Source organism: Xenopus laevis, chromosome 8L (genome assembly GCF_017654675.1).
Source record: "Xenopus laevis strain J_2021 chromosome 8L, Xenopus_laevis_v10.1, whole genome shotgun sequence".
NCBI lineage: Eukaryota > Metazoa > Chordata > Amphibia > Anura > Pipidae > Xenopus > Xenopus laevis.
Window position 1 is genome coordinate 54,434,447 of NC_054385.1, and position 12,307 is coordinate 54,446,753.

The following is a 12,307-nucleotide window of genomic DNA, read 5'->3' on the forward strand; positions in this document are numbered from 1 at the left end:
AGCGTTCATCTTCTGACTTCTTCTTTTTTCTTGTGGCTGCGAATGCACAATAAAGGGAAAAGTTGAACTTCATTTAAAAAGACGGCTATTTCGTTCTACTGCACATGCCTTTTCCCCCTGGAAATTTGAAGAAAGAAGAAGCTCTGTGGTGCTCATTGGAAGAATCCCTGGTCGGTGCAGTTTACTTCTGATAGGAGCACTGGCCCGGGTTTAAGGTAAGTACATGCAATCACTTGGGGGTGCTTAACTTTTGACACCCACAAATAAAAATACCTTTCCTTACTGTAAACAGTAAATAAACCCAATAGTATTGCTTTGACTCCAATAAGGATTAATTATATCTTAGTGGGATCAAGGACACAGTACTGTTTTATTATTACAGAGAAAAGGCAAATCATGTAAATATATACAGTATATACTAGTTCAAATAACAGACGCTTAAATTGGTTGGAATGGTGTCCTGCCTCAGTAAAAGGCATAAGCATCAGTAAGTCTGCATCTCAATACAACAAAAAGAAGATAAGGCAACAGAACAGTACTGCATCCCCTATCCAGAAAGCTACTAATTATGGAAAGGCCATCTCCCATAGATTCCATTTTATCCAAATACTCCACATTTTTAAAAATGATTTCCTTTTTCTCTGTAATAATAAAACAGTACCATGTACTTGATCCCACCTAAGATAACATTCATCCTTAGGGCTATTCCACACGGGGAGATAGCGACGCGTTTGCGGTCGCGGCGACAAAGCGCCGCGACCGGCGCAGGCGACAGTTTTGTATGGGCGCCTATGTAAAAACGCCTGTGCTAACCACACGAGGCGATGCGCTTTTCAACAGTCGCCTGAAAATGCCTCGCCAGGCTTTTTCAGGCGACTGTTGAAAAGCGCATCGCCTCGTGTGGTTAGCACAGGCGTTTTTACATAGGCGCCCATACAAAACTGTCGCCTGCGCCGGTCGCGGCGACTGTCGCGGAGCTTTGTCGCCGCGACCGCAAACGCGTCGCTATCTCCCCGTGTGGACTAGCCCTTATTGGAGGCAAAGCCAGTTTATTGAGTTTATTTGTTTACATACAAAGTTAGCAATGGATGGAGGGCACACCAATTTAGCAAAATGTTCAGTGGAGCAAAATGTGAGGTGCAGGAAATCAAAACTTACCCCCACATAGAGTAACTAAATATAATTCAATTTATCCATAGGTTTACATACTTAAAAATATAAAACTTCAAAGGCAAAAGTGGCATAAAAGTGGCATTCTGTTATGCAGAATAAACATCAACAAGTACAATTCAGTGTTGAATTAACAAGCGCTGTATACATACATCATATAATTGAACATATTTATATATACCACCCAATAGTATTGCTTAGCAACAAAAGACAAACAACAAAGAGTGGATACACCTAACGAGAGAATGGGAATAGCCCCAACGCTTCAGCACTATGGCCTTTGTCAAGGGGATTCTGATGTGTGTCAAATTTTCTGGAGGTATAAATAGCCCGTTTAATTGCTCGCAGGGGTTCTCCGTACGTGCTCTTCTTATACTTCTGGGTATGTGACGTCACATACCAGGAAGTATAGGAAGTGCACAAACTAGGCCATTGTGCCGAAACTCTGGGGCTATTCTCATTCTCTCAGTAGATATATCTTCTCCTTGTTGTTTGTCTTTTTTTGCTAAGCAATACTATTGGGTGGTAAATACTGCAAATTCATCAAGGGTTGAATATCGAGGGTTAATTAACCCTCGATATTCAACTGGGATTTTGCGCAAATACTATACTAAGAATGATTCGAAGGATTTTAATCCAACCATTGAAGGATTATCCTTCGACCAAAAAAACTTAGCCCATAGGCTAACATTGGGTTCGGTAGCTTTTAGGTGGCAAACTAGGGGGTCGAAGTTTTTTCTTAAAGAGACAGTACTTCGACTATCGAATGGTCGAATAGTCGAACGATTTTTACTTCGAATCATTCGATTCGAAGTCGAAGTCGTAGTCGAAGGTCGAAGAAGCCCATTCGATGGTCGAAGTAGCCAAAAAAACACTTCGAAATTCTAAGTATTTTTTCTTCTATTCCTTTACTCGAAGTTAATGAATTGGCCCCTTAATGTTCAAGTATATGATGTATGTACACAGTGCTTGTTAATTCAACACTGAATTGGTCTTGATGTTTATTGTGCATAACAGTAAAAAAAAACGTATATACCAGTCTTGCCTTTGAGCGTGCGAACCTATGGATAGATTTTATTTGTTTACATGAAAGATCCATTTTTCGGAAAACTCAAGGTTCCAAACATTCTGGATAAAAGTCCCCATACCTGTATAACAGATACACAAATAACATGTATAATATATTATTATTATAAAGGGTACTAAGTGATGTCATTAGTTAAAATGCATGCAACGTGATTAATTTGTCATGTCTCACTATTCTGTATAAAAAAAAAAAAATGTACTTCCTTTTGTATAATATGAGTACCTTTGAAGTCCATTAATTGTATAAAGGCACTGGCCTTACAGGAACCAACATCATTAAAGGTGGGGTTAATAAGTATATTATTTAATTCCAGATAGACAATCCTCAGCATCCACTTATGTGTCTCAAGACCATCAATTCACCTGGAAGAAATGTTTACATAAACTGTCTCCTCGCTAATATTGCTGCTTTATAATGAAATGACCACAGTCTGTACTGTATTATAGTATGTTTTTTATTTAGATTTGAAAAATATGCACAGAATTATGTTTCTCTGTACTCTTTCGGATGAGCACTTGAGTTTTGGGCATACGAGGGCATATCTGTGCCCTGCACCTTGCAAAAATCAGCAGTGTTGGTGGGCACAATCAAGCCCTGTACTTACAGAATGCCATAAATCACCGGGTAATAATGAATCTCCTTTACAACGTGCAGCCACTACAACTTAAGGAATGGGTAAAGGGTATAAGGGTGGGCATTTACTGTATGAGCTATAAATACATCTTGGCTGAACAAAGTCAATAATATATCATATGGAAACCCCCAGGTCCATGCAGTCCAGAATGAAATGCAGAGACTTTTATCCACAGATGCAGAAGGCAGGGTTGTCACCTTCCATCACCTTTGTATTTTTTTGGGATGTATAGTTCTGGCACTAACGGTCACTCCAGGGGTTGCTGCCCCCTAATCTTACCTATTTCACATCAGAGGAGTGTGACGAGGGGGGGGGGGGGCTACACAGCAAATGTAGAAAGCACAATTACAATCTCTGCCCTGGAAGAACAACACTGTTTAAAGTGAGTAATTACAATTCCACTGAAATAGTACAATTCTAATTTAATAGCAGCAAAACACAATAAAATGTGTTAGTCATAACAATGTCTGTCTATGAAAAAAAGCCTGCTTCACTTGCTAGCTACTGACATGAACATGCCATACTAAAACATTTTTAGTGATGCATATTTTTACATTTCTAGAAACTGACTGAACAATTTTATGCATCTGACATCCTAAATACAGTGGGATATTAGAAGCTATGAATTTCAGAACAAGCTCTTAGAAATAGCATCACATATACATTTGAAAAATGTCATTTTCACATCAGAGAGTTCAAAAATATACAAGCCATTGCTGACACCATTAGATATTCAATATAGGCTAGAGGACAAGCAACATCTAAAAGTTTAATATTGGTGTGTAGTTAGTTATCCTATACCACAAACGTGTCTTCTGGCTGATGCTGGGAACATTTTCAGTGGGGGCTGTAATTCATGGCACTCGATTATCATTTTATATATTTATTATGCCCTCCTGTTTGTTACTTTTTAATTTTTTGTTGTATTTTTTCTCACCAGAATTTTGATGATGTAGGGGATCCATTACGCCTCTGCCCCATAGACTTAGGTGAAGGCCATGTGGCCATCAGGCTTTGGCCTAGCCATGAGGGGTAGGATGGTCTGAGCACCATGCCCCTTTGTGCCTTCTAGCTGGGGTGTCAGGGACAGAGGGACCCACCATATAGTGAAGAGCAACGTCATTAGTTCTGTGTAGGTACAGAATTTTTAATCGATTATAAGTAATGTTTCTTATTCCTGTGAGATAACCATACATTTAGGGGGTTATTTACTAAAATCCGAATTTATCTCATATTTTATTTTTTTTTAAAAAAACACGACCAAAATCCCATGCCTGATTTTAGTTTATGTATTAATTAAAAAACTCAATAAAATCTAATTTGTCTGTCTTTTTCCTGAATTGCTCACATTTTTTGGGCTGGCAAAGCCAGTTTATTGAGTTTATTTGTTTACATACAAAGTTAGCAATGGATGGAGGGCACACCAATTTAGCAAAATGTTCAGTGAAGCAAAATGTGAGGTGCAGGAAATCAAAACTTACCCCCACATAGAGTAACTAAATATAATTCAATATATCCATAGGTTTACATACTCAAAAATATAAAACTTCAAAGGCAAAAGTGGCATAAAAGTGGCATTCTGTTATGCAGAATAAACATCAACAAGTACAATTCAGTGTTGAATTAACAAGCGCTGTGTACATACATCATATAATTGAACATATTTATATATACCACCCAATAGTATTGGTCAACACGACCAAAATCCCATGCCTGATTTTAGCTTATGTATTAATTAAAAAACTCAATAAAATCTAATTTGTCTGTCTTTTTCTGAATTGCTAACATTTTTTGGGCTTCTTTCCTGAATTGCTCAAATTTCTCGAGTTTTGAGCAAAACCTCCCAAGAAGTCAAATTTTCGGGCTAAACCCAGTGAAGATCAACAAAATTTCAAATTGATATCGGTGCCTCTCCCATTATACAGGACCTTGACAGGTCTAAGATGGTGGATTTTGGCTTTTTGCAGCATCAGAAGTTTTCTAGTGGAACACACCGAATTTTTTTTCAAGATTTTAACATTCAGATTTTAATAAATAACCCCCTAAATTTTAATTTCTACATTGTTCTTCTTTGAGCTTAAGAAGTGCCGTATAGTGACCTTATGCTGCAGCTACATGGTTATCAAAAAACACTGCCTACGAAAAGCTGTGTTTCTGGAATAATTAATTATCACTTATACACTTTGGTCACCAGCTTTCAAAGCACCTCAGTATTAAACATAAAGCCTATATGTGCAAGTCTTTAAATCCCATGGGTCCTCCTCACCAGTCTTCACCCAGAAGGTAAACCCAGAGCTGATATACAGTAGTTAGTTGGATACTTATGGTGTATTGGGATACATGGTCCAAAATTTGCTACTTGTCTAGTAACTATAGCAACCAATTAGAAGGCAGAATTTACTGGTCAGCTGCTTAAAAACACATATCTTATTGGTTGCTATCTGATACTAGATGTGTTTTTTTTTTACACTAACCTATTGTGTTAGTCACTCTTGGGGCCCTATCCTAGGTCAGCTGACCTGCTGAAAGAATTCTGGGGTTTTCGTTTTGTAACATTTGAAAGCACCAAATAATTTATAATAATATAACAATTGATTTTATTCTAAACATGTGCAACTTTCCATCGGCACATATAAAGCAGCTCTTTTCTAAAGCCTCTTCAGTCTTCAAATCATAAGCTGTAATCAACAAAAAAACTCTGTTCTGAAACCTATACGAAAATAATCATTTCCTGATTCTCCCAAGGCGACCAATGCAGTAATCCAGGGTCAACTGAATATTGTCATGGGTATATATTATCAGTTTTCCATTTCTTTCCTATTATGTTGGCTAGCACTCATCACCACAGTTACTTGTACGCATCTCTGATTCATTACACAGGATTTCAGAAAGGCAGAGGAGAATGGTGTGATCTTTCCAAAAGGCCCCCCGAGGTGTCACAAGAAAAACCATATCAGTCTTGCTCATTTTAAGGTTGTACTGTTAGTACTTATTTCATGCACAGACCATAAAGTGCTCTAAAAAAATGTATAACTTGGGGCAACTAAAGTGCATAGATAAAAGGAAAGAAATACTTTTTTTTTTGTTTTACAAGTATTGCCATTATGAAAAGTTTTATTTTTATTTACTGCTCTCCCAATACTATAATAATTTAAATCATTCCTTTGGAACAAGTAAATGCAGTTATAGCACACTTGGGGGGCCTGAATTACAAAAACAAGCAACTATACAAGGGTATTTGCCAATATTATTACAACAATAGGTAAAGAGTGTCCTGTCAAAAACAGCTGGCAATCTAAAAGATAGCGGCAAATCAGCAATTAGTTATATAATGTAATATATTTTAAATAAGTCCTCATGCACCTCTGCTTTTTCACAACTATATAACACCAATTTGGTGACAGTTGCACACTCATAGAAGCTAACTTTAAACTGTTTTGAAATGCTCCAAAAGATTTTGGTTCTAGATCCTGTTAAAAGAGTTGTTTATTCACATGACGTTGGAGGTGGCAAACATACCCATTGGTATGCAAACCCTCTGCAGGGGGAATAAATGTACTCTAAACTCAGGCATGTTATAGGAAAATGATTGTTTAATTTCCTGTACATGCTTTCTCTTGGAATCCATTAGTACATTCAACATACACTGCTGTTCAGTTATGAACATTTTGTTGCTTCCACTGTGAGTTTTTCCCCCTCTAGGTTTTCCTGCTAGCAGATTTTTAATTAAAAAAGCTACATTTTAAAACAATGTTATACATGTATAAATCATAAATAAAGTTTGTTTTCAGCTAATATATGCATCTGTTTTAATCAAGGACTTGGCTGACATTCCTTGTTTTCTTACTGAGTGGGATTAAGTATATTACTGAGCCTATGATTAAGTGTCTGTGGAGATTCGAAACATGTAAGGCTATGCCATTAGAGCTGAATATACTTTCTTTTACACGTCTTGTGTAGAGGATTGGTCCTACTCAACTGCAATATGGTTTGGATCTGTTCCCTTATGTGAGGGTTCAGGATAGTGCACCTGAACCAACTCACATACTTGGTGAGTTAACAATTGTGACTATGTTTTCTTTGATAAGTATATTAATGTATCTGAATTAGAAATCAAAAATAATTGCATCTTATATAGAGGAAAACAGGTAAAAAGTTTTTTTTCAAAATAAAAAGTTACCTGGAGATGTTTATCAGTATGAGTATTGAATTGCAACATTTTTATATAAGAACAGATGTTGTAAAAAAACTGTAGTGCATTTATGTTCTCTAGTCAATTATGAGACATTTGCATTTCTGTGCCTTTTTCTACGTTTTATAATAAGCTTGCCATAACGGATCACATGGGGTAAAGAAACCATTTCCCTGCTATGCCTCAAAATATCTATTCCTTATAAAAACCCAGCCAAGAAACAAAAAAGTATACATAGGAATTGTACACAAAAAATGTATTTACTTGTAACGCAGCCTTCGTTTGAGCTGAGTGAGAGATAAAGGAACACACAGAGGAAACTGGTGTTGTTCCTTCAGATTTCAAATCACTGAAAAGATTAACCAAGGAAGGAATTTAAAGCGATCCCTGACTAACCCTGTATCCTGTCTTTTTACTACCACAATAAAAGGACTCGATTAAGGTCAAGGATTTTTAAACTGCGGCGCTCTAGTTGTTTTTTTATATATTTTTTTAAACTATATGTCCCAGTATTCCCCAGCTACTAACACAGAATGCTGGGATCTGTAGTAAACACAAGCTGGAAGACTGCTTTTTGGAGATCATTCATTAGATCAAATTGCAAAACAACAATACTGTTGGTTCCTGGTGTTTGGATCATAAAGAAGTGAGCTATGTTTAATGATCAGCTTACTCATTCCATGCACAGTTTGCTTACACCATTGACTCCTCCAGCATTCAGGCAGTGTAAGAAAAGCTGCATTTTGCAAGCTTATTCCATTTGTAGCAAGTCTACAGACATCTTACACACCAACACAGACTTACTAATGCAGAAGTACTTCTTGCTTGTTAAGCTAATTTGCTGTCATCTCAGTATTACTGAGCAAAAAAAAGTTGACTTTACAGTCCAAAATACCCACAATGACGTATACAAACACTATCCAATTCATTAACTTCAATGTCAGGGCTGCTGTCAATGAAGCATATATTAACACTCCAAAACAATCATATGCCTTTTTATTCTTCCTCACACTGTCCTTTTACAGGAAATATTACTCTAAAATGTTATGCAAACTGGAATTAGCTCTAAGGGTATATTTACTTGAAAGCTTAAGTCTTACTCTGTATACACATGTTAAGAGAAATGCATGCATTCTACCATAAAACTCTGTATTCCCTATAAGCTGCTTCATTCCAAACCGGATAGAATGTGCTCAAGAGAATCTGCCATCTCAGACCTGCATCATTTTCACGAATTACCTGGCAATCTCTGCATCAAGATAGCTTCACTCTATAACTAGCATTTTATTACCATGGTTGCACTGAGTTTATTGCTGTCTCTGTAAAGCAGCCAAACAGCCAGTGTAGTGTACTTGGAGATAAACCGTGTGAAAAGCCAAGCAAAGTTGCTCCATTTTTCATATGGCTCAAGGTTAATTGCAAATCTAGAAAAGACAAAGGGATGAAGAAGCTGATTTGCAAACAGGTTTTCCTCCATCTTCTCTCTTTGTTTGCTGAATAGACAGCCACAAATAGTTTTACATCTTTTGCAGAGTGTGCCTCTGTATCAATTACAGCTCTCTGTCACTGCCAGGGCATAGCTGGTAATACAAATGGCTCACTCTGTATTTTAAATGATACACATAATATAAAAAATATGATTTAATGATAGTTATATATAATATGATAACGTATTCAACCCAGGACTTTATACATAAACCATATGATTCCAATTAAGTGAGCAAAAGAACTTTATGACATTTATAAAGAGTGCCAAACTCTTACCTGTCAATGGCAGCCTCGGGGTGCTGCTCTGGGATTGTCTGCACCTCCTCAGCACCCTTGCTCTCTTCCTCCTTCACCAGTTTCTCCTCAGTGCCAGGCTTTGGAATATCCTCACTTGCCTGAAGATTTTCAATCAGGTTTTGCTGCTGCCAGGGCTGGATGGATCGATGGTATGCAGGGGCTGGACCTGGCACTGGTGCCAGTATGTTATGGACAGGGCTGCTGTTTTTCTTTAGTCCATTCCTGTCCCGTGAGTGGCTTTTCAACCTATTGTGAACCGGTGACCCCCTGTGCTCATATCCTTCCTGCTGCAGGCAGCCACCGGAGCCTGCAGAGCCCTGAGAGGGGTGGCTGAACCACCTCCATCGCAGCCTTAGGATCTGCTTCACATCAAACTCTTTTTTCCCAGATACTGACATGCTTTTACAAAAATGATGTGAATGGTGTAGAAGAAAAAAACAATCTAATCTATGTATATATGAATTAAAAAAGAAATGGCTAAGGTGAGAGGTAATAGAACACTGATGTATTTCCAATGCTGGTAAAAATCCTTTCTTGGTAGCCTTTCTGTCTGTCTCCTCTGCCTCCTAAAAGAACCTGCAAATAGCACGTGTCCCTGTGTAGCATGCTGCAGGCACCTCAGTCCCATACAAGGCTAGTGCTAAATGTGGAGGTGGGATTCCAAACTGACAGGGTGATGAGGTCACACCTTGAACAAGTAAATCAGCTCAGGAGGAGAGGAAAATAGCTGCTAGAATACTCCTCAGCTCAATGCTGGGCTCGCACACTGGCAGCTCTGTTACACAGGCAGCACAATACACAGCCTGAGCTCACATGATCTCCTCTCTACTCACACTGCAATTTAAGAAGTGAGAAAGCACATCCCAATGTAGCAGCAGCCTGACAATAGCAAGGCTCTGCTTCTGTGGAACAAAATGTATGCTTCACTCCGGGAATAGATGAATAGTTGGTGCACCTTGCATCCCTCTGTAGCTCTTGTGTTTGTGATGATTCAGGAATAAATGCTCAGCTCTATTATCCCCAGCTATGCGTGAAGTTTAATCACGTGCACTCTGCTTACACATGAGAAAGGTGATTATGAGTCAATGTTTCAGCTTTCTATCTTTACTCCGTGTTTAATGCTCCTAGAGAAAACCCAGTGTATGCAATGTGTGATTTAGGAACCGTGAGGCAAATCAGGATTGGAAAGAGGTCTGGGAAGGATATGTAAATAGGAAATGCAACCGTCCAACTGATGTTGTAGTACAACAGAATGCCCCGGGGATATAGTTTAACAAAAGCAGGAGGGAAGCAGCCTGATATATGATAATTCTCTGAAGGGACACCCAGTCTTGCTGAGGGCACAAGGAAAGCTCCTTCTGGAACCTACCCCAAAACTGTCTCTGCAGAAAGTGGCCATCTTTGTGTGCCCAAACAAACACGTGGTTGTTATTTGTCTCCAGATCAAATCTCCATCCACTGGTGACAGGGTCTAAGAAAATTAGTATTTCATTAATTATTCAGTAGTGTATTTGGAGAAAATGGACTCCATTAAAGTGTTGCTAAAATATGTGCCCAAAGTACATGAGCTTCCAATGGCTTGAAAAGATTGCCTTTTATCCTGTTCTTTGTTTATTTATTGATATCCACATTGACAAATTACACAGACAAAAATGTATTCATACAGATATATAAAGATACATTTGCAGACCCCCCCAGGTGGCAAACTCCTGCTATGTAACATGAATAATATTAGGTTTTATTTTTTTAGGACAAGCATTGTTTTTTCCACTATCAGTTCTGTTCACTCTGCAAAGGGCTGCCACAATTTCCTCTTTGGCAGCTGCCTCATACTGCAAAACTTGTGGCCCCCTATGTTCTCTCTGTATAGACAGCCTTATACTGTATGTGTGGACTTACCTTTACTTTGTGGTCTTATACTTGTCTAATTCCACTTTACTCCATAATTTCTGGGTACCTTCACCACAATACATGAATAGGGCTAAATGGAATCTCTAGATTGACAGACACTTAATGACTGTGACTGTTGTAATGTAAAAGCAAGCATCAGTCCTATACAAGGTCAAAATCAGACAAGTTATACATTAGTTGCCCTTTAATTGAAGAAACTCTACACTAACATGTTATGGGCACCAATGTCTAATAAATGCTTTGATAATTACACGCTTAGTATGGTTAGGCAAGAGTTTTCTCATCATTCATGATTATTTGATCACAGAGGACACTGTTTCCATTCTTTCTGTGGATGACTGCATCATTCATAGGAGTGTGTTTACACTGATACTAATCTAAATAATAAATACAAATATGCACATAAGACTATTCTGGAGCAAAATGAGCAACGCCAGAATGTTTTGCTTCAAAGGTGGTATAATCATTGGTGTAGCAGGGCCTCACACAATGACAGCAGCTGGCTTAGTTTAAATATTAAAACAACGGAACTGTTTCCACTGTTTTCTGTGAAACAAGGTCCCCAAATATTTCTACATCGGTGACCAATAATATCTTGTTCTTCACATATTTTCCAGACATTTTGCAACATGAAATGAAACAATCTCACTGTGCTTCCTTCATTTCTTTGCACCTCAGTTGGTAGACCTTGTTCCTGCTGAGTGTAGGTTATATAAAATTGAAGGTTAACCAATGCAGAGGCATTGGGGTTTGGACGTATGCTTGACAGAACACATATAGCATAAACAGGATAGCCCATGTGTATAGCAGATCAGATAGATGGGTAAGCCAATTGTTCTCCCCCCCTTCCTCTGAATTAGTCCAAATACACATTCATAGAGTCATGCATGTCAGGAAATCCCAAGGGAATTTAAAGTGATGGTGTTTGTCCCTGAGGTCAAACATTTAGTGACTGAAACGTTGGACTAATCCAATAAATTTCTTTATTTTGGTTGTGCAAATCCTGATAATGGCATGCTGATCTATTTATACAGGTATGGGATCTATTAACTGGCAGCTTGTGGGCTGGGAGTTTTCTGAAAAATTAGTTTTTCAATAATTTGGATCAGCATAGCTCACATATACTAAAAAACTTTCAAAATTGTTTGTCACCAATGTAGATGTATGCAGCTTCATAAAAATCCAGGGTGAAGTTTTTGAAATAGAGATATGGAAATCCTTTTATTTATATTATATATATTTATATATAGTGTTATTAAAATATTGTAAGTAAATAGTATCTGCACAGTGTATGTCTGAAATCAGACATCTATTCTTATGTGTGTTGTTTTTAGGTTGTTTTTGCACAGAATAAAGCATTTATTTATTACCTGCACTTTTTTATTTTATTACCATCTGTTTGCACAGTGGATATCACCCTTGTGGGCAAAACAGAGCCATAATATAGCTATCTATTACTGACATGATATATGCTTTGATGCATCCTTTAACCTTTGCATTAGGGGTGCACATCAATTAGATTAGAGAT

The 12,307-nt window shown here is 37.8% G+C and overlaps 1 protein-coding gene across 1 annotated transcript in view; it reads right to left on the reverse strand.

Annotated features, from left to right (window-relative positions):
* klhl4.L (kelch like family member 4 L homeolog) overlaps positions 1–9,825 on the reverse strand; it is an 84,544-nt gene extending 74,719 nt beyond the window's left edge. The window contains exon 1 of the mRNA XM_018229935.2: positions 8,848–9,825. Within this exon, the coding sequence (XP_018085424.1) occupies positions 8,848–9,266 (419 nt within the window). The 5' untranslated portion in view covers positions 9,267–9,825. The remainder of the gene's footprint in view (positions 1–8,847) is intronic.
* Between the last annotated feature and the right edge of the window lie 2,482 nt (positions 9,826–12,307).